This window comes from Candoia aspera, chromosome 3 (assembly GCF_035149785.1).
Source record: "Candoia aspera isolate rCanAsp1 chromosome 3, rCanAsp1.hap2, whole genome shotgun sequence".
Classification (NCBI taxonomy): domain Eukaryota; kingdom Metazoa; phylum Chordata; class Lepidosauria; order Squamata; family Boidae; genus Candoia; species Candoia aspera.
Genome location: NC_086155.1, coordinates 24,262,351 through 24,286,318, shown reverse-complemented (window position 1 = coordinate 24,286,318; position 23,968 = coordinate 24,262,351). Strand labels below are relative to the sequence as shown.

General features: G+C 39.4%; 1 protein-coding gene across 2 annotated transcripts in view; it reads right to left on the bottom strand.

Annotated features, from left to right (window-relative positions):
- Positions 1 to 305: 305 nt before the first annotated feature.
- The window catches only part of ZHX3 (zinc fingers and homeoboxes 3), a 44,936-nt gene continuing 21,273 nt past the window's right edge, over positions 306 to 23,968 (bottom strand). The window contains exons 2-4 of one of the 2 annotated variants that reach the window (XM_063297166.1): positions 15,298 to 15,403; positions 2,972 to 5,868; positions 306 to 1,033 (exon numbers count right to left, since the gene is read on the bottom strand). In XM_063297166.1, the coding sequence (XP_063153236.1) occupies positions 1,023 to 1,033; positions 2,972 to 5,723 (2,763 nt within the window). In that variant the 5' untranslated portion in view covers positions 5,724 to 5,868; positions 15,298 to 15,403 and the 3' untranslated portion in view covers positions 306 to 1,022. Of the gene's footprint in view, positions 1,034 to 2,971; positions 5,869 to 12,962; positions 13,050 to 15,297; positions 15,404 to 23,968 lie in introns of those variants that run through there. The other variant, XM_063297167.1, reaches the window with a different exon arrangement.

Sequence of the window (23,968 nt, the reverse complement as noted above, 5' to 3'; positions counted from 1 at the left end):
CCACCTAAATTTCAACCCTTCTAGCTTGTGGAGTGCATTAAAAAAAGCATTCATTTGCTTCTGTGCACATGAAATTTAGTGAGGATTATTATGGTTGCTCAATTTATGTGAGGATTATTATGGTTACCCAATTTAGTGAGGATTATTATGGTTACCAAATTTTATGCATGAAACTGGAAATACTGTTCACTAGACCCTTCCCTATGACATATATAACTCCACTGTGTGTAAGGAAGCCCCACTGATTTTGTTGGGACTTACTCTTGGGGAAGTAAGCATAGATTGCAACCTGTACAGCAAATCCTCAATTCAATGGCTCTCAGTTTAATAGGCTTTAGATACAGTGAAAAATGGTTTCATTCCTTCAAAATGGTGGTTTTGCTGCAGATGACTGCATTTACTTCAAATCCAGTACTCTGCAAATTACCTAAATTGATGCAAATGACATCAGCTCAGGTATCAACAGCCACTGTTTCCCCTCAAATGGTCTGTTAAATCAAGGTTTTACTGTACTTTCAAAATCTGGAAAATCTAGCAATTAAAATGTAAAGAGGATACAGTATATGCAAAGATGGAGCGTTCAGAGAACAAACACTGAAAATGTTTAAAATATATTGTACAAATGATAGCTCATTTCTATGAAAAAAAGAATGTTTAGCACAATGCTTCAGATTCATGATCGAATGCAGAGAGAGGCTAGTTGCTGGTATCAACAAGCTGGTTCCGTATGGATATGAAGTTCGAAAGACAGTGTCCGCTAGGTTGGAGCCTGAAGGAGAATATCTGGCCAACACTCTGCTAAATCATAAAAAAGAATACTAGACTCCCCCCAACCTGAACCTTAAGGTTTTCTTGATTGATGTCTTCCCTGCAACCCCCATATTCAAATTGTGCTTCATGAAAAGAAGATCTTGGCATTATGACAAGCGTGGCCTCACAATCTTCAACAAAGATGCAGACCGACTCACAGCTGCTAGGTTCTTACAAAGTTAGCCGACTGTTCAAGCGAAGGCAGTGGTGGTTCAATCCATTTCTGAAAGCAACATATACATGTGTCACAATGTGTTCTACAGTACTGGATGAATTAGCAAGCAAAGGGGCCAAGAGAGACAACTGAAAAAAAAAAGTCACTGTGACCTCAACTGCTCTGAGAAAAAGGAGAGGGTTTATGGAAAATTGTGCTTTAAAACAAGGCCTCATATTATGGAGGGGCTGGCTAAAAAGTTGCTTTTTCTCAACTGTCTTTCTGAACTTTTGCGTATGTGTTAATCCCTGATTTTGATTTTTGCTTCTCACTTTTCCATCTCCAGACCCTGAAAATCTGCACTTCTCCTAACTACTGAACCATTTCTAATTTGCTCATTTTGAATTCAGCTCCTGAACCCTATATAGTCCTCCCTCTATCCACTAAGATTTATTTTAAAATCCACCATTGCCATTACATCTCTAGCCGAATTCTCTGTTTAGCCACCCATATTCATGTCACCCCAGATTCTCTTTTTTTCTTCCCTCTTTACTCTCTCCCCTTTGGTTGAAAGTTCAATTGTTGTCAGAAAATGCTATTATAAACTGTAATATACAAATTAAGGATTAAGGATCAAATGGTCTATGGCTATGTTTCTCAACCTTGGGAACTTTAAGATGTGTGGACTTCGACTCCCAGAATTCTCCAGCCAGCATAGCTGGCTGGAGAATTCTGGGAGTCAAAGTCCACACATCTTAAAGTTCCCATGGTTGAGAAACACTGGTCTATGGGCAGAATTTACTGATTTATAGTCTCTATTCAGACATTCCTGTCACATTAACAATCATATGGAAAGATAGACTGAACCTCTGACCACTAAACTCCAGGGTTTCCCTGACCCTCCCAAAAACCATTCAAGGAGAGAAAAGAAGCATCTATAGAATGGGATTCTCCACGCTTTGGGGGCCAGTAGGCACATTTGACATGTTGAAAGCATATTATGGGCTCTCAAACTGCCTGTCGCAGGGGATGTGACCAGTTACAGACCACATCTTTTCAGAAGACCAACTGATGAGTTTGTTCCCTGACATCTATTCTTCCCTTCCTCAGGATACTCAAAGTTTGCTTTTGTCTTTTTGGTGGAGGGGTTGGCACACTTCCAAGTGCTGGGCTGTTCTCACCAAGCATTTTTATTTTTTAAGAAAGCTTAATGGAAGCCAAGGGCATTCTTGGAAATAAAAATGATCCTAGAGGCTGGTGGTTTGCTTTGCAGCATGTCAGCTTTCTCTTTACTTTTTCTTAAAAAATTAAAATAATCTTTTTTAAAAATGTAAAAATAGAGTGGGGCAGAGGGTCTAATGAGTGCTAAAAGGAAATGAGTATAGGCACAAAGGAAGATGCTGTCTCTCATGCGAAGTTCTTCTTCCTTGTGTTGAAGCCTGATTTTCACACTTCTGCATCACTGAGATAATTTGCATATACGTTAACAGGACCCTATCTACAAATGTTGCCTTACCCAACACACTTGGAGCTAGGATGAAGGGATGGCTGGGCCAGTGCAATTGTTAAATATGAAAAAGGGTGGCCCAACAGAACTCTAAATCGCTATCAAGGAAGCAATGGGTAAACAAACAGTAGAAATTGCTCTTTAGATTTCCATCCAAACTATAATCAGCCAAAAATTAGGATTTTAAATAATCCCAATGGAACACAAATGACCATGACACCCTTATAGGAAAAGGGATAACTTCCATTTCTCTCCACTCAGCATGACCAAAAACAATTGCAAACCATGCAAAGGAAGGAACGCATTAAGACACCTCAGGTCAAGATCCCTTTCTCATTCCTCTTTCTCATTGTTCCTTTAAAAAAAAGCAAATTGCCTAATATTATGATTTTTGTTCTTTTTTCCCCACTGTTCTGTTTAAATACATTTCTGATACAGTAGCTTAACAAAAATAGGGCCAAGTTAACAAAAACGTTAGTGAAAAATGCAAAACCACTCACCAGAATGTATTGCCGGCAGATGACTATCTGTATCTCCAAATTCTGAGCTTCCATCTTGGCCTCCAGGTTCCCAAGATTCACTGTTCTCAGAAACTTCAGAAAAAGTATCAAAAGTTCCTTTCTGACTGTTGGCTGGGTCACCAACACTTGAGGACTGACCATCGCTACCTGCATCAGATACTGCCTTGCCTTCTTCCCCTAACCTTTCAGCAAACCACAATCTAACCTGCGAAGTGGTCATCTGAGTTCTTTCACAGAGATCCAGGAGATCATCTTCATATAGAACCTTGTTCTTTTGAAAATAGTCTTGGAGGATCTCCTGGCTGACCTCACTGGAAACTGAGAGGCCTTTAGGAAAAATACCTTTCTTGTAGTTTTCATACCACCTTAGATTTCCATTTTTTAAGCCATAGCGGCTATCTCCAAACCAGCGAATTACTTCAACCCTGGGAAGTCCAGTCTGACAACATATTTGGTCATAGTGTTCATTAGTAGGACGTTGTGTCTTTACAAAGAGCTGTTTAAGTAAATGCCTCTGCTGAGCAGTCTTTTTAAAGCTTAGCCTGGGTTTCTGTGCCCTGCTAAGAGAATTCTCTCTTGCTGCATGGGCACCCAAAGCTGCCAACTCACTTTTCCCATTTGATTCTGTCACCTTAAAGTTCCTAAGGTTGATTTTTATTGGGGTCACTTTACGTTCACCTGGAATTTGAGAGCTCCCAGCTCCATCCAAGGAACCATTTTCACTTGACATTCTCAAGTCATCCAAATCATCTTCCTCTTCTATAGACTCATCCTCAGCATCTTCATCTGCTGGTTTTGTTTCTTTGACCACTTGTCTTTTCCTCTGCTCTGAGAACCAGCTGTCAATCTCTCTCCTTGTCATTTTAGTTTCACTTCTCAGACGGTCTACTTCCTCCTCTAAAGGGAAGGGATTTTGTGCAAAACTGCTCTCCAAAGCTCTGAGTTGTTCTGGGGCCCTCTCCTTATATTTTGTAGTGGAGAAATCAGGGGCCTGATGCCAGGATTGCCGACGTGCTGGTGTGTGAACAGGTGTTGCTGCTGATGTGGAAGTTAACTCCAGGGTTGTTTTTGGTGAAGTGGTAAAGGTGATTTCAGGTACAGAATCTATTATTATTGTACTATCCCCACCAACCACAGGTTTGCTGCCTCTTACATTTCTACAGTGGTATCTCCTATCACTAAACCACTTTCGAACATCTCTGGTGCTAAGTCCCGTGATTTTTGTCAGATGCTCAACTTCAGTTTGGCCAGGGAACTGATTCCTACAGAAACTATCTTTCAGTGCAGACAACTGTTCATAAGACTTCTTATTTTTGAATAAGTTAGGATCTAAGAATGCTTGTGAAGAGATGTTTGGGCAAGCAGAAAGTTGTGACTGAGCAGCACTAACTACATTCACAGTCGATGCAATGCTGGAAACTGACACAGTGGTTGGTGGCTTAGCTATCTGGGTCTTTGGAATGGACGTTACAGCTATTGCACGAGATGAGGTTGTTCCCTGAAGTCCATCTGTTATTATTGGTTGGGTGACCAGCATACCACTTGCTCCTTCAGGTTTTCCAACTGAATGGCCAGGCAAACTGGCCTGAATGAGATGCTGAACGCTACTAGGACTTGCAACTAAAGGTGTATTCAATACCGTAATAGTGGACTGGGGAACAGACTGAATCACAGTGTTAAACATTTTCTTCCGTGCATCTTCTATCTCCTCAGGTGACCAGCTGATACCCTGTTTCAACCTCTGGGCTGTAAACCAAATTTTCAGCTGCTCTTCTGGATACTTGGTCACAACAGTCAAATAGCAAAGTTCAGCTTTGGTAGGGTAGGGAAACTTATGAAAAGAGTTTTTAAGAAAACTGTTAGAATCCATTGCTGCATTATAAGTTGGAATACTACTCAAGGGAATCATTACCTTAGGAAGGGATTTTGATGTTGGTAGGTGCTGGTGAACTTGTGCTTGCTGTTGCAGTTGCACAAGTTGGGTTATGCCTGCTTGCAGAACAGGTACATTTCCAACTACTGAACCATTGACAACAGGGGTTGATTTGACAGATTGGCTAACCGGCACCGATCCATTGGTGAATGACAGTTCCCCTTTTGTCGCTACATCCTTGACTGATGTACTAGATACATTTTCTTTCAATGTGTGGATTTTTTTAATTTCTGGTTTTGTTTTCATTATCTTCATAATGGGTGTTTTGGTAATAATAATTTCAGCTTGACTATCCTGACCTTCCGCAGGGGTATCCCCCAAGTGGTCCTGACTACCACTGGTGGTTCCAGTAGTCTGCTCCACAATCATGTGGTTAGCTTGTTTCACAACATTCCAGCTTAAATTTGTTTCTCCAACATGGTGCTCTGCATTGTGACGAGAAAGATCACTGTGGCTCTTTACCAAGAAACTGCATTTCACACACAAAAAGGAGGGGTCTTTACTAAAGTCTATGTGCTCAGAATCAATGTGACTCAGGAATTGATTAAGTTCTTGAGTGCTGAAATTGCAACATGTACATCTATAAGAAGTGCTCTCTATAATTCCATTATGTCCATTGGACAAGGCCCCACTACCGTGATTATTAACAGCGGTATCACAATCAGGCAGAGTGATGGGAACAACTGCTTGATGAGTTCCTTCATGATTTACTCCAACAGAAGCTGATACTGATTTCTGTGGGGCCAACATTTTGGCTGGTATCATGCAAGGTGTTGTGGATTTCCTTTTGCTGGCCATTATTGCAACCAGTTAATATAATCAAAGCTTAGGAGGCAAATATTATTTTTTAAGAACAGTGTGCAGAGTAAATTTGAGCAAATCCATGATGCCCAGACAAATGTATGTCAAGAACTGGAACAACCACTTGAGTCTGCCATTGAATCTAAGAAAACAAAGGAACAGTATATTAACCAAAGACCACTAAATCCTTATACCAGCACAATCACATAGCTTTTATTTCTCAATCATATATGAAGATACAGAATCAACTTCGTTTTTCTAGAATTCAAATTAGAACCAAGGGCAAAATAATGCCAAAACAAGTGCAAATGATGATGCACTAGAATCCTCCATGAGCAATACTCCAGTTTGCAGGCATTGTTTGTACATCAGCATTCAATAATCTTCCAGACTTTGTTGATCTTCAGTTCTCATCAGGCCCAGCCAGCATGATCAGTGGTAATTCAACATCTGAAGGGAAATAAAGCCCTACATGGCATGGGACCAGGCTAAGGGATCGCCTCTTCCCCGTTTCATCAGCCCGCCCCACCCGATCATGCAGAGAGGGCATGCTACGGACCCCGTCGATAAGAGAATTCCATATGGTGGGGTCCAGGAGCAGGCCTTTTCTGCAGTAGCACCTGCCCTCTGGAACATCTTTCCCCCAGAGGTGAGATTAGCCCCATCGCTCCTAGCCTTCCGGAGGAAGTTGAAGACCTGGCTCTGCCACCGGGCTTGGGGCAGGGAGGAGAATAGTCATACTTGGGGCTGGCTAGTGCCTTGAAGTGCCCCTCCTATACAATGACTGAATCCATAGCCATCTGGATTTTATTATATTTGGTAGCTCTGTGAAATTGTTTTATAATGTGTTTTACATTGAAATTTTATTATATATTTATTGTTTTATATTGTAAAGCTCCCAGAGCTCCTCCGCTCGGAGATGGGCAGTGACACATTTGATAAATAAAATAAATAAATAAAATAAATGGATTTCTACCCATGCTACACTTTAGTAAACGAAGCATGAGCCAGTATGTTACCTTTATAAAGAGAAGAGTTAGAATGTTACTCTAGTTTGGAAAAGGTTTATACTATAGGCTTACTTTAGCCCTTCTGTGTGGAGCCCTGTTTTGAAGCAGTCCAGACTACCAGATGCATGTCACACAGTCCACAGACTTCCTCAAAGCACATTCCTCTGCCTCAAGCAGGATCCTCCTAAGGAAGGATGCTTACCTTAGTGCATAGCAGAAGGAGATTCCTCCAGCCCTTCCCCTTCTGTAGAGGAAAACCTTTTACCTCTATAGGAAAGAAGCAATGTGCCAGGGCTAGGAATGGAACTATGGAACATTGCTCCTGAGCCTCTCATTAAAGTTCAGTCTACAAGAAATATGAAAGGTCCAGAAAGGCAAGCAAGAAATGTTTGCTCTAACGATCTCTTTATTTCCAAGGAATAGGTGTTAAGTTTGAGCTAGAAATATTGCATAAGATTAATTTTATTTTGGAACATATATGAGTAAATTTTATAGTATCTGCTATCTATTGTCCATGATACATACATATTTTCCCCATGGATGCTCAGCGATTGTGTGTCTTAGGTAACAGACCAATACCATATTATAGTCTGCCCAGAATTGTAGGTTTTTCCACTGGAGATTCTCTTGAGACCCTGTCTATGATTCTCACTGCCCTCTATTTTTATCTCCTCCATGCCTGATTGCTTTTCACATGACTGAAGTTAAAAAGGAATGTTTACCTTTCTGTTTTCCTCTTCTTTAAAAAAATATAGCTAATTTTCTTTATACTTTGAGATTGCTCATAAAAGAAGGCAGGGTGATTTCCTCATGCCACAGGGCCAGAAGGTGGCACTACAGAAATTATTTCATTTTTGTCAAGTTTTTTCTTCCCTTGCCAGTAAGGCTAAGGTAAAATGCCTAGGCTGTTAGTGTCTGATCTACTTCAAATACCAGGATTAGGGGAAGGATGCCAGGCAAAAGCACCCCCCCAGAAAATATGTGGTAGCAGCAATAACTACAAAGTTACTACAAGGCACGAAGTAGAACCAATGCTGACCCAGAGGGCTTCTGGCAGGGAAGGCTAACAACTGTTTGTTTAGTGATGCACAATTAGTGAGGGGGGAACTGTAAACTGCAGTATACAAAAATGAGTGGGAGCAGGAGAAAGAAAAAAGTGAACAAGGAAAAAATAAAGCTATTTTTGTTCCAATTAAAATGGAAAGGAATATGATTACTCACCATCTATTTAATTTTGCCCTTCCTGTCACATCATAAATGGCAATTCAGAGGCAAGCTTTGTAGAGGCCACAGACTGTATATCTCTGCTTCAAATGCTGTTCTACCAGTGTGCCGCTGCTTTGCCATAAAAAATTTCCATTTGACTTGGACATACAATATTCAGATCCAACATGTGTTTTGTTCAGAATCAGATCAAAACATCAGCCATCATCTGGCTTTCCCAGATTTAAGACAGAGTCTTTCTTAGCCTTACTTATTAAGCTCCCTTAACTTGGAATGAACCCAGAAACCAAATGGCACATGGCTAAACTTCAATGGGATCTACTCTTTATAGCTGGCAGACCATTTATTTATTTAATTTATAGGCCATCCAACTCCCAAACCACTTTGGGAGTCTTCCAACTAAGAATCAGCATGCCTGCCTGCCTACCATCTCTCTTTCTCCCTCTCCATCCATCCATCCATCCATCCATATAAAAGATACAATTTCTCAGTGGGGCAGTCTAATGTACCATTTAAGAGCCCTAAAATGCCAACAGGAAGGCATTTAAAGAAAAAAGCCTAAATTATATATCTGGTAAACTGGGATTACCACTTTAATGAACATTCCTTAATTTCATTAGTCTTCTCACAGAAGCTGGACTCCCACAATTAAAAGTAATGAGTAGTGTGTCATCTATAGACAAAGCACAAGGGAAATTCAAGTCTGATGCAGTTAAATTACTGAAAGAGGGCACATTTAATTTGAATTTTTTTAACAGCCTGACCTTATTCCCTCAGAGTTAATATTTGCTTGGCCCTTGCATGTAAAGTTAGCTTGAATTGAAGCACAGGGACAACACACCAGACAAAGTATAATCAAAAGGACTGTTTGTACATTTCTGTTTCCCCTGGAACACTTATATAATCATAGTCAAAAACCTGGCGCAGCCTTGCATCTGCAACTTGAGTTGTGTCCTGATCAGACCAATCATCACTGAATGTTTTTGATTACCAGGCAGATGGAGCTTCTGAATTTGCAGTTGCAAGAGAACTAAGGAATTGAAAGCAATATTACTGTTTCACAGCACAACAGACTACAGTTACTAAAACGTAGGACTGATTCCCTCTAACATGACAACATGAAGCTGCTCTACAACAAAGGAAACTACTGGTTTATCTAACTTTAGTGTGATGAATCTGAGGATCATAGGGCTGGAAGAGGCCATTTACAACACTGCCCATCCTCTTAGTATAGTGATTAGAGTGTTGGACAAGAATTGCTCAAGAGCCAGGTTCAAATCCCACTCAGCCATGAAACTCAGTGGGTGTCATGAGTAAGGATGGCGAGCAGGGGGCTCCCATCCAGGCTGTAAAGCGCGTGCGTAGCACTGAGGAATTAGGTAGCCATTCCAAGAGACACAGATCGGGCCCGCCTTAACCTTTGGGGTTTATATGTCTGGGTTTTTCCCACGCTTCTTCAGTTTGTTAGGATTTTCCTGTTATGTAGCAGCAATAAAACACTAGAGACCTGTTCCTTGTCTCAGCGTGGTTCCTGGCTGTTAGGACAGTGGGTGGCTTGGGCTGCATGTATACTATTTTTTATTGAATTATTATTATTTGCTTGATTTTGTATTCTTGTACGCTGCCTTGGCTGCTAAGAAGACAGCTTTAAATATTTTAAATAACATAATTGATGAGGCTCTTTAATCCTCTAGTATACACATCTGTGCCAAATAAACACAACTATGCAAAACTCCTCCTCACCCTCTTTGTGCCATTTTGCATGCCATGCAATTCTCCATATAAGACACATACCACTTAGGCTTATTTCAAGCTATGTAATTTTTTAATTGGAAGTTTCATTAAAATTCCATCTAATGGTACTTCTCTTTAGTAAATGTTAAAGACAGTATTCATGTTTTAGTATTTCTATCTCTATTTCTATTATAGAGGGGCTTAAGCCCTTTCCTAAAGCAAAGAATAAAAAATTAGGAGTTAATGTCAAATCAAATTAACAGATTTATTCAAGGGAATACAACATTCCATGAATTAAATTCATTGGGATGCCAACAGTACAAGGATTAAGCAGTTGGTTTTGATTTCACTCAATTTTAATTTGCAAGAAAAAATTAATTAGCATGTCTCCTAAGCTCCTGTTTTAGAAAATATTTCATTTAACCCATGTGGAGATTTGTGTTAAGTTTTATTCATTGCTCTTGATTTTCTTCATTTGTCTTTCAAATAGGGAACAATTCAGAGAAGTATAGCCATTTTTTCCCCCTTTAAAAAAAAAATTTTTTTTTTAATCCGTTCAATCATGTCCAATTCTCGGAGACTGCCTGGACAAGTCCTTGCAGTTTCTTGGCAGGTTTTTCAGAAGTAGTTTGCCATTGCTTCCTTCCTAGGGCTGAGAGGGAGTGACTGGCCCAAGGTCACCCAGCTGGCTTTGTGTATGGTGGGAGTAGAACTCACGGTCTCCTGGTTTCCAGCCTGGTGCCTTAACCAGTATACCAAACTGGCTCCCCTCCCCCCACCACCAAAAGAGAAAGAAAAAGAAAAACAATTAGGAACTCCAAACTGAGATTACACTTTATATATTTCTCTATGACATTTCAGGGGAGAGAATGCATATTTCATTATGCTGATATTTTACTGCATACATCATTGGTTGTGTTGACTGGCAAGCCCACTTAGTCCAGGCTACAGCTTTCTCAGCCTCCTACCTTCATTTGTAATAGGTGATGGTAACAGTACTATTCCTTACAGCAGCAATCCTGAACCTGACATACTTGTCAATGGATTGGAATACCCTTCTCATCACTTCTAGTCATCATGGGATAATGGCAAGTCTAGTCTAACAAATATGAGGGTTATCATGAAGATGTTATTAACCAGAATGAAATAGTTTAGAGCACTGAAGAAACATTTCTATGAAATTTCTATGAAATCCAGCTTAAAATCAGCAGGCCTATTCTAACAATCAACAACCACTAAAAAAAGAGAAAAAATGTGATTACATGTGACCTCATTGTGCAAACTCTGGCTCTGAATCAATTTCAGGTTGACATTGCTATCAACAAAGACTCACTTATCATTCAGTTGTGCTTTGTAGATGGCATCCAGTTTTTAAAATTCCTAATTGGCTTATGTGCAAAGAGAAGCTGAGTGGATACAGTATTCACATTTATTTTTCAAACTAATGCTGAATATTTGAGGGGGGGGGGCATGCCTTCAAGTCAGTGTTGACTCCTGGCAACTGCCTGGACAAGTCCCTGCAGTTTTCTTGGCAAGATTTCAGAAGTGGTTTGCCTTTGCCTCCTTCCTAGGGCTGAGAGAGGGGGATTGGCCCAAGGTCATCCAGTTGGCTTGTGCCTAAGGCAGGACTAGAACTCATGGTCTGCCAGTTTCTAGCCTGGTGCCTTAACCAATACACCAGACTGGCTCTCAAATTGTCATTTTGTCTAGGTCAATTTAAAAGAAATCTTCAGCAGCGTATTTTGTCTCTAAAGCTCAGTTGTATCAGGCCTCATGCCTCCCAACTACTTGAGAGTCACTTCCCTACAGTTATTTTTGTGAATATGTTTGATTGAGCCAGTTCTAAAATGATGTTATCTTTCTCTGGAATACAATCTGAGGGTTATTTCAGCCAGGATTATCCCCTCCAAGAGGGCCCATCAATACATATTAAACTGTGCAAAACATCCACACTGCAAGTTTAGTTTGTGACCTATTAATGTACTTTGAACTTGATTTTGAATATACACATGATTTGCAATTCCTTTATGCCGCAGTGAGTTGAAAGTGTGTCAAACCCAACATGAGAAAAACATCCAGCTGGCAAATACAGGTGACTTTCCTCCCCACTTTCCCTAGAGACTTTTATCAAGTTTTTTCTCTGCAACTTTTCTGAATCTGCAGGTTTACAGCTATGTGTTCATTGAATCACTGAACTGGCTCATTCTTATAACAGAACAAACTGTACCACGTTGAGAAAAGAGTTGGCAGGGTTTTAACAAAAGATTTTCTTTCTACTTTTGGCAATATTTCTAGAGCCAAGATTCAGAAAGGCAAGGGAGGTCAAGTCAAGCAACAGGTATAAATTTCACAAAGGAAGTGAGCAGAGGTTAATGACAAAACCCCAATTTGTTTTTCGAAGAATAAGGCAGAAAGGAAATCTATCATTTGTGGACTTGATGCTTCCTGATTTGTGAATGATAAGTATGCTGTAGAAACCACAGTTTCCCTCAAGTATTGGCAGGAATGAGGGAAAAAAATCATTTCTGCCAAGAAAACAACATGGACACATTGAGGTAGTCACAAAGACTTCACATTTTAACAGTTCTGACAGGATGGATTCTGATCTCCAGTGGGATCAGAAAACTCATTCCTGCTAATGTGCTGTCATAACATTCCTGGGATTTAATAACTTGTAGCAATTGGGTAATTTCAGTCCTTCCTAACCTAGAGTCTCCAGATATTATGGGATTACACCCTTCACAATCCTCAGGAAGCTTGGAGAGAGCCAAATTAGGAAAAGCTGGGTTTTTCTCCATTACTATCAGCAAAAATAAAGACCATGCAGTGCCAGCGTTTATAAGAAAGATACTTCACTTTTGGTTACTGAAACCTAAGGAGAAGAAAGATGATCAGGACTAGGCTATTTTTCTTCAGCATGTGAAACTCAGAAGTTATCACTTGGATGTCTCAATCATTAGCTTCCTGATTTGTTCAAGATCTTAAAAATTAGTCTTTTCCTAGTTTGTTTCTTTTTTATGACTTTCCCTCTGTACCCCCTCTTATGTTAGAATGCATCTAAATGGGGGTCTCCAAATGGTAAAAGGCACCCAGAAGATGCACTTGAACAGATAAATGTTCAAGTCAGTAATCAGAACTTGCTCATCTAAGATACTCTTTCTCAAAGGGCCACTTATAGTCCTCTTAACTAAACTCAACAATGAGTCCATATGGAGTCTGGTTATATATGAATAAAAGAAAATAAGAAATAGCTAAACAACAAACTTACCAAGTTCTTCACTTCTTGCATTGCCACTATCAATGGCTGATTCACACACTGTGCTATGCCATAGTTCACTGAATAAGCCAAAGCTGGCTGGGTTCACATAATTTATTAGACAAGCAACAATAAAATATAATATAATAGCAAGATAAGGTTGCCAATGAGGGACAGTTTGTCAGGGGAAGGCAGATATGCCCAAGCATCTGAGTTCTCTTAATCTGGATATATCTTTTTTAAAAGGCAGAAAATCTAAGTGGGATTCTCCACTTGGAGCTCATTTAATTTTTGCTGAAAAATCTAAGGAAAATTGGGGCTAATTAATTTTAAGCAAAAAGTTATTTTAATTTAAGGGTTTGGTAAAGTCTTCTTAAAGTTAAATTCAGTTGCTGATGACTATATGGACACATATGTATAATTTTCTTGGAAACAACAGAGAAGTAATTTTCTTTTGGCAGTTCAGTGAAAGTCAAACTAAGTGCTACCAACTTGTTTAACAAAGGTTTGCTACACCTCTAAAGCTTTTTAAAAAATCCTTCAAAAGAGAAAAAAGGGCTAAAAACCTTCCACTTCCTAATGACATCATCACATTACTGCTCCACCCTGTTGCAGCTAAGTTACTCATCCCTATCTCAAATTGTAACAAGAATGATGGCAAAGCAAAACATCTCTCAGAATCCTGGCCTCAGAATAAGACACATGGAGTACTAAAGTATTTTAATGTATATTAAAGTAATACACATGGAGTATTAAATTAGTATTTGAAGCTAATGCAGCACATTTTCTCTAGAACAGTGTCTCTCAACCTTGGCAACCTTAATATGTGTGGACTTTAACCCACATCTTAAAGTTGCCACAACTGAGAAACAAGTCATCTAGAAGAACACCCCCCATCCCAATTGCTTGAATAATGACATTTGGGTTCAGCTGCTTAACTCACAGAATTCTGAAACAGGTACTATTGATGGTCTTTAAGAATTTTTTTTCATAAATAGGAAGCTGCTTTACCAAGCCAGACATTATATCATCATATCACTCTGCACTGTGCACACTAATAATGACTTTCCAGAGATTTAGACAAGGCTTTAACAGACATACCTGTGACTGAACCTATGAATGTTTGTGTGCAAGTAAGTAAACTCACAACTTGGTGATGGAGATTTTTCTGCTCTAAATAATATATATATATATAATATATACTGTATATTGTGGTCATTCAGCCAGTGAAATGCTCGGTTTAGAGCAAAGTAGCAAGAAAACCACACTAAGTAATTTCAGTCACAGTTGTGCCAGCTTGTTGGCAAAGCACTGAACAATGCCAACATTGGGATTTTCATAGGACTATATAATTGGCATGAAGAGAGAGGCATCATTTTGTTTAGCAATACACATAAGGAGCAAGAGCAACACAAGCCTACCTGAAGAGAAATCAGTCTACACCAGTGTCTATCCCAAGTGACACTGGCCAGGTGCCCTATCATTTCAGTCCTATTTACTCTTGGCCTACAATGGAGTGAAGATTCTCCTGGGTCCCCTGAGTATCTGCTGCCCTCTGCTTTAACTGCTGCTCTGGATTTTGCCATTGTCTTTATTAAGTTTTGTAATTTAAGGCTTTTCACATACCACCTTGGTTTTAATCTTAAAAATATGCTTTAAATAATTGAAATAAAGTCTACAAACGATGAAAAGCTTCCGGGCCAAGAATAAACGATGGTCCCTTCCAAAACAGAGAGCACCAAGGATGCACCATCTTCTTATCCAGAAATATGTTTTATTTAGTTCAGTGCAATTTTCTCTCAGATGAATATGTGCAGGAGTGTAGCCTCAGTGCTAAAACACTTGCTGATGTTGAAAGAAAAGTATTTTTAAATGCTGTCTTATGAGAAGAATTATGTTGGACTTCACCAGGAAGATTAGTCTAAAATTGTGGTTGCACCACTGACAAAGCCCTCTGAAGCTGCTTTCACACTAGTTTGGTTTTAAAAGGAGAGGAAGAGCTAACTTTGCTCAGGAGAACAGAAAAACAGATGTCACCTACTTAAATAGACCTTCCCCCCATAGTAACAATAGTGACTAAATTGACATCAGGAATATCAGTATAATAACGTTTCAACCAGTTAACTACGAGCGGAAGAAAAGGGAGAAATAAGGGAGCTTCTCCAATTACCATTTTTAAAAAATACGTATAATGAAATATAACGTTTTTAAAAATCCACAAATAAAAGCTGAAATATATTAATTATGTGTCATATACAGATTTTTATATCACAAAGTTATGACGACCATATTAAGGATGAGAACAAAAGTATCAAATTAAAAAAAAATAACAAGAAAATTTTGATACCTGAAAGATCAATGATTCCTCAGCCGAACACTTTTCAAATTCTCTTTTTCCCTTTTAGGCATCATAAGATCTTCCGTATTTTGTCAGCTGCATTCCAAATTCAGCCCTGAAAACATTAAGAAACTTCATGTTGATATAGAAATTACTAATTCAAAAGCAAATAACCATTTCTTTATTTTTATTTATAGTTAAAATAAAGCACCAGGGTTTGCTGTATATGTTTGAAATCGATAATTGCCAATTTAATATTCATTTGGTTTGCCCCCCCTTTTGACAAATGTTTCATTGTATTTCTGTATCAGTTTTTAAAAACATGGCAAAATCAGTACAAAGACTCAAACATTTCTCCTCACAATCATATTTGTGTTAATCATTTTTATACTATGTATTTTGATGCAAGCTTTCTTTTAATGTACTTTTTCTACTGCACACTTAATATATACCTTTCCCTGATATATATATATATATATATATATATAGATAGATAGATAGATAGATAGATAGATATAATGTATATACTTTTATACACATATTCTTTGCTCTGAAAACATTGTCTTAAAATTCAGAAAGATCAGAATACCAAAAGTTTACTTGTATTTTAGTTCACGAATTGACTGAGACAGTAATAGTTAGATAAATCCAAACTGAAATGTGAACCAAATTATTTTCTCTCCCATTCCTATTTGAAATCAGGCACACCCTTGGCACTAGCATTTTTACAGCTCCTTGAAGAACAAAATACCTACAGGATATTTTGAAGTGCACAAATAACTTTTCTAGAAATTTAACAGAGCATTTCTTCCTAACTGGGAATTCATGAGGGAAGAGAAAAGAACCATCAGAGGAAAAAAAAAATAAAGATAAGTTTAGAACAGGCTAGTAATCCAGTAAAGCACTTACCTTTTATTTTTGCCTTTTTTGCATTGCTTACCTAGATGCTACCTTTTCTTTTATCTTTATCTATTCCTTTCTTCCTTTCCCCTCCTTCCCTTCCCATTTTCTGCATCATCTTGTTATTAGGTTTTTCCTCCCTACCCTATTCCCAAACTATGGGAAATGAGGGTTATTTTCCAAAGCATATATGGAAAGAAGAACTTGCAAGTGACAACCAAGCATGGGTGCAACAGCAGTTAATGCAGAAGAGAGGCCCCATAGGGTCTCTGTTGAATTCTTATCATCTTGATACTTTATACCAGAGTTTCTCAACCTTGGCCACATTAAGATGTGTGGACTTCAACTCCCAGAGTTCCCAGCCAGCCATGTGGCATGCACAAAAGCACCTTCCTCCTCTCCTGTGACCTTGCACAAATTTTACCAAATGCCAGACAAGCAGAGAGAAGATGAAATGTCTGAGCATCTTCTCCCAGCCTACCTGTATGAAATTCTTCTCTCTCTATTTTGGTGATCTATGGCTATCAGGTGAGTTAAAAATAAGCTGAAGCAGCTGTTTTGACCATTCAGACCAAGATCCAATACATTCTAACTCCAAGAGCAGCCAGCCAATTTCACTTGGAGAGTTCCAAGCACGATACAAAAGTGCCAGTCATCCTTTCTCACATCACCAAGGTGTGATAATCAGAAAGAGCACCAGTGAATGCTCGAGCTTGATTTCAATCCAGTGACTAGATATTAGAGAGCACTTGGGGTGGGGGCGAGGGGGAATAAAGTGGATATGCATCAATTATTTAAATGCTACAAGCCAGCTGCTGCTCATGTTATTTGCTTACTAAAGTTCCAAATACCACAATCAACTAGCCAAGAAATTGTTTAGAGAAGCTCACACAGCAAAAAAAATAAAAATAAAAATATTATAGGCCTGTAGCTATAAATGTGCAGCTTTTTTATTTTGCATTGTGTGCTAATTTTTCCTTTTAAAATAGCAAGTTAATGCTTTCTATTCTCCAAACAATACTTTTTAAAAACTCAGTTTCTTCTTCTACATGCTTGAGGCTAAATATTAAAACAGTATGTATAAAGGTAAAACATTTCCTGATGATGAAAATGCAGAGGAAGCAGGTCACAATAATTTCATTCCTTTTAACATGCATACATTTCTGCTGTAGATCGTTGAGCAATATGTATTCATTGAGAGCATTTCCTATAGAGTTAAACTACAATTTCTAACTCTAACAATTTAAAAACCAAAGTCCACTAGGAAAAAAAAAAACATTTCACAGAAAAGAGGGGTTGAGAAGAGGAACATGACATTAGGAATGAAAAGACCTTCAACAGCAAGTGAAAATGTCTGAGAGTCATTAGAAATGATCTGGGGAGCTCAACAGAAACTCCATGGGCTTATGGCAGTTTTCTTGGACAAAGACTAGTCCACCAAACATGAACCATCCATTGACATTCTGGCAGACTATCAGAAGACAGCATGCTGTTTTGAGATTGTCCCTGGGCCAGTTTGCGGCTGTGGACAGGAGAGGCAAAGAGGGGACATCTTCCACACCCAAACAACTGGAATGGAGGCTCACTCCATAGTCCTTGCCATACCTATAGTTTCCTAATTAAGGTATAAGGAAGACATTATGAAATTCCCACATAAACTTACTGCTCCCTCATACCCAATATTCAAAGCTACTGTCAGCCTTATCAGGTAGACCAGACAGGAAACACGACTAAATGAGCTAATTCTAGTTTACTGTAAAGCTGCATTAACAGAATCTTGCAAGTCTGAAAGTACAATTCTCCCGCCATCACCTTTACAGCCCGAGAACTTAGGGAGGCTCCCTTCTGAGCCTCTTGCTCTGCCCACTATGCAGCTGCAGGCTATGCTCTCTCTTAACTGACCATTCCCTAGGCAGCATCTCTTCATGCTGACTCGCAAGGTCATTCCCGCATGCCATTACAGCTGCATTGTTTCTGAACATGGATATATGGCCAGCCTTCTCCATGAATGCAACTGAAACCTCTTTAAAACATCCAAAGGTGTTTGGTACTGGTCATCTTGGGTCAGTGAACTCTTTATGATACTAACAGCCTGTGTAAGGAAATGCTTTTCAAGACTGTATTGAATGTCTTAACCAATCAGTTTCACTGGAATATTTCAACTTCCATTAATAGAAGATAATAGGCAGCCATGATTTTGGACTAGCATAAGAAAGGGAAAGGAGGGATATTGTGGCTGGTGATTTTTTACCCTTTTATAAACTTACATTTATTTAATTAGCTTATTTATATGCTGCTTTTCTATAGCAAGCTCTACCCAAAGAGGCTTAGAATTAGCATTAACTTACCAATTAGGTAATGCTTGAATTTCGGTAGAGAAGGAAAAAGGATTTTATTATAAAGCATGTACACTTAAATAAAACAAGTGAACTAGCATATATTACAGTGTAATATAACACAGAGGAACATTAAAACAGGCCCATGTAAATAAAGACAACTCATGCTGAGTTGGCTGTATTCCAGAAGACTGCCCCAGCTTGAGCCAATACAGTTCAAATGCCCTGCCCATCTCTCTGCTGGAAAAGGATGGCAGCAGCAGCAGGGCAATGCAAAGAACACGAGAAGGAGGAACAACGATATTGAGCCCTCTGTCACAGCGTTAAATGTTCTAGCTGGTCGTTATTTTCATTCTAAGTAAAAAGCCCCAGTGATGTAACCTTTCCTTTCAGGGGATCTGCTCTAGCCTTTTGATCATCTTTCTTATACTTCAAAATCTCTTTTGATGTGGGGAGACTTTAGCAAACTTTATGATAATGGCCATTTTATTTTTCAGTCCCATGGAATTTACCTTTCCTTGGATCTGTAATGAAGTTATCCATCTTGGCTCCAGAAATGTTTTCTTGGTTAGTTACCAACAGCTCAGCTTCTACGCGAAGTTAGCAGAAAATGTCCCAACGCCCATCTCTTTACATTTATTTCTATTAATTATACCTGGCATATTATCATCCAGTGACTCAGTTCCGGAACTCTTAAATATGCTAAGCCTGTATAATTTGCTGTCATTTGAAAACTTGATTCCCTTTGATCTGACTCTAAAGTCCAGATCAATTATAAACATACTTAAAGAAACAAGAATACCAGTACAGATCCTTGCAAATTCCCATCCTTCATTCTGTTTGTAAACTATACATTTATTCCTATTCTAAATTAATTACAATCAGAGAAGCAATTCGCAACAGAGTATTCTCAGAATAAAGGGCATCTATTGCACCCTAAATTCAGCCTCCCATTAGGATTTAAAAAAAAAAAAAAGTCTTATGAGGGTTCTCAACTAGACATTGCAAGACATGCTCACATAGGCTCTCAGTGAGGTCAATGAAACTTGTGCAATATTTGGGAACTACTGAAATTTAAGCCACTTTTAAATAATTGGTAGAGATCGCCCAAAACCTACACATTTGCCAGTCCCTTATGCCAGATTCTATTCTCTTAAGTCACAACTGTGATGTTTATAGAAGCCTTTAGTGAAGAACTTTGTCAAATGTTTTTCACCAACTCAACATAAAATAGAAAATATTGCTTACTAGCCACTACTAGCAGACACTTTCCAAGAAAATTAATGCAAGAATAAGCCCATTACATAAGAGCACAACAGTCCGGTTTTTGGATTAGTGCCTATCATTTGGGCAACGTTTTGGAAGTGAACAATAAGCAACAGCAAGTTTAAAACAAAATATGCCACTTTTGGTAAGACAAAATATACAACAATAGGAAAGGCCTTATATATAAATGTCCTATAGAAATAAAACAATGAAAAGAATAAGGTAAGATTTACAACAAACTCTCTTTTGTTTATTCTAAGCCTGGTAACATACTGTTTATACATCAGGTAAGATTTCTGTTTGTGCTAATTTCTCTATCAAATTCCTTTGCAATATTACAACAACAAAGTAGGGGGAAATTCATGGAACTGAAAAGTAGATCCCTCGATAGGTGACTGGTGCTGTAGTGTTACACACTGAAACAGGAATTTGGTGTCCGGTAAAAATTGCATGTCTGCCATTAACGACACCTCAAATATGCTATGCACAGTCTCATTGCAACGGCTGCATACTTGGAAAAGAAGCAGGGCAAAAATGAAATGGTCTGTAGAAAAAAATAAAACTCTTTTAGTTTATATTTTGTAAGGATTATAGAAATAACGTATGTACCAATTTTGAAACATTCAGAAAAGTCTAGCATAAATGCAAGGTGATCACAATAAAATGAAATTATATTTTAAGCCATATTTCAACCAGCTGTGGATGCTTGGATATCACTAAATCTGCTTTGGCCTAAATAAAATTCCAGCCATGTCCACCAGCTTGCTAGATATCTAGTACGTTTCCTAGTATATCTATAAATAGTGTGTATGTACTGCATATAAAATGTGCTTTTCAACTTTCAGTTTTCAAGGGTGTTCATGAAATGAACTCAGGTTATATTGTAAATGTGTCTGAAGTCTTTGACAGAACTGCAAACTAACATTTGCCATTTTTCCAGCCATACTTAAAAAACATTTTGCAGTGGTAAGCCAAATGGTCTTCAGCAAAGGATCGTTACCTTGTCGTGGTGCTGGAGCTTGAGCACCTCAATGAGGCCATGAGCTAAACCGTGAAGGGCCACCCAAGATGGGAAGGTCATGACAGAGAGGTCAGACTAAATGCGATCCCTGGGGAAGGTAATGGCAACCCACCCCAGTATTCTTGCCGTGAAAACTAAATGGATCAGTACAACCAGAGATATGTCGGTATACCAACGGAAGATGAGACCCCCAGGTCGGAAGATGGTCAAAATGCTACTGGGGAGGAACAGAGGATGAGTTCAACTAGCCCCAGACGTGATGACGCAGCTAGCTCAAAGCCGAAAGGACGGTTAGCAGCCGACGGTGCTGGTGGTGAAGGGCGAATCCGATGTTCTAAGGATCAACACACCATTGGAACCTGGAATGTAAGATCTATGAGCCAGGAAAATTGGATGTGGTTATTGGTGAGATGTCAAGATTAAAGATAGACATTCTGGGCGTCAGTGAACTGAAATGGACTGGAATGGGCCACTTCACATCAAATGACCACCAGATCTACTACTGTAGACAAGAGGACCACAGAAGAAATGGAGTAGCCTTCATAATTAATAGTCAAGTGGCTAAAGCAGTGCTTGGATACAATCCAAAAAACGACAGAATGATCTCAATTCAAATTCAGGGCAAACCATCTAACATCACAGTGATCCAAATATACGCCCCAATCACAGATGCTGCAGAAGCTGAAGTAGAGCAGTTCTATGAGGATCTGCAGCACCTACTGGACAACACACCTAAAAGAGATGTTATTTTCATCACAGGAGACTGGAATGCTAAGGTGGGCAGTCAAATGATGCCTGGAATTACAGGTAAGCATGGCCTGGGAGAACAAAACGAAGCAGGACATAGGCTGATAGAATTTTGCCAAGACAACTCACTCTGCAGAACAAACACTCTCTTCCAACAACCTAAGAGACGGCTTTATACATGGACTTCACCAGATGGACAACACCGAAATCAGATTGACTACATCCTTTGCAGCCAAAGTGGCGGACATCTATACAGTCGGTAAAAACAAGACCTGGAGCTGACTGTAGTTCAGATCACAAACTTCTTCTTGCACAATTTAGGATCAGACTAAAGAGATTAGGGAAGACCCACAGATCAGCTAGATATGAGCTCACTAATATTCCTAAGGAATATGCAGTGGAGGTGAAGAATCGATTTATGGGACTGGACTTACTAGATAGGGTCCCGGAAGAACTCTGGACAGAAGTTCGCAACATTGTTCAGGAGGCGGCAACAAAATACATCCCAAAGAAAGAGAAAACCAAGAAGGCAAAATGGCTGTCTGCTGAGACACTAGAAGTAGCCCAAGAAAGAAGGAAAGCAAAAGGCAACAGTGATAGGGGGAGATATGCCCAATTAAATGCAAAATTCCAGAGGTTAGCCAGAAGAGATAAGGAATTATTTTTAAACAAGCAATGCGCGGAAGTCGAAGAAGACAATAGAATAGGAAGGACAAGAGACCTCTTCCAGAAAATTAGAACCATCGGAGGTAAATTCCAGGCCAAAATGGGTATGATCAAAAACAAAGATGGCAAGGACCTAACAGAAGAAGAAGAGATCAAGAAAAGGTGGCAAGAATATACAGAAGACCTGTATAGGAAGGATAACCATATCGGGGATAGCTTTGATGGTGTGGTCAGTGAGCTAGAGCCAGACATCCTGAAGAGTGAGGTTGAATGGGCCTTAAGAAGCATTGCTAATAACAAGGCAGCAGGAGACGACGGCATCCCAGCTGAACTGTTCAAAATCTTGCAAGATGATGCTGTCAAGGTAATGCATGCTATATGCCAGCAAATTTGGAAAACATAAGAATGGCCATCAGATTGGAAAAAATCAGCTTATATCCCCATACCAAAAAAGGGAAACACTAAAGAATGTTCAAACTATCAAACAGTGGCACTCATTTCACATGCCAGTAAGGTAATGCTCAAGATCCTGCAAGGTAGACTTCAGCAATTCATGGAGCGAGAATTGCCAGATGTACAAGCTGGGTTTAGAAAAGGCAGAGGAACTAGGGACCAAATTGCCAATATCCGATGGATAATGGAAAAAGCCAGGGAGTTTCAGAAAAAGATCTATTTCTGTTTTATTGACTATTCTAAAGCCTTTGACTGTGTGGACCATAACAAATTGTGGCAAGTTCTTAGTGGTATGGGGATACCAAGTCATCTTGTCTGCCTCCTGAAGAATCTGTATAACGACCAAGTAGCAACAGTAAGAACAGACCACGGAACAACGGACTGGATTAAGATTGGGAAAGGAGTACGGCAGGGCTGTATACTCTCACCCTACCTATTCAACTTGTATGCAGAACACATCATGCGACATGCTGGGCTTGAGGAATCCAAGGCTGGAGTTAAAATCGCTGGAAGAAACATTAACAATCTCAGATATGCAGATGATACCACTTTGATGGCTGAAAGCGAAGAAGAACTGAGGAGCCTTATGATGAAGGTGAAAGAAGAAAGTGCCAAAGCTGGCTTGCAGCTAAACCTCAAAAAAACCAAGATTATGGCAACCAGCTTGATTGAGAACTGGCAAATAGAGGGAGAAAATGTAGAAGCAGTGGAAGACTTTGTATTTCTAGGTGCGAAGATTACTGCGGATGCTGACTGCAGTCAGGAAATCAGAAGACGCTTAATCCTTGGGAGAAGAGCAATGACAAATCTCGATAAAATAGTTAAGAGCAGAGACATCACACTGACAACAAAGGTCCGCATAGTTAAAGCAATGGTGTTCCCCGTAGGAACATATGGCTGCGAGAGCTGGACCATAAGGAAGGCTGAGAGAAGGAAGATAGATGCTTTGGAACTGTGGTGTTGGAGGAAAATTCTGAGAGTGCCTTGGACTGCAAGAAGATCCAACCAGTGCATCCTCCAGGAAATAAAGCCAGACTGCTCACTTGAGGGAATGATATTAAAGGCAAAACTGAAATACTTTGGCCACATAATGAGAAGACAGGACACCCTGGAGAAGATGCTGATGCTAGGGAGAGTGGAGGGCAAAAGGAAGAGGGGCCGACCAAGGGCAAGATGGATGGATGATATTCTAGAGGTGATGGACTCGTCCCTGGGGGAGCTGGGGGTGTTGACGACTGACAGGAAGCTCTGGCGTGGTCTGGTCCATGAAGTCACGAAGAGTCGGAAGCGA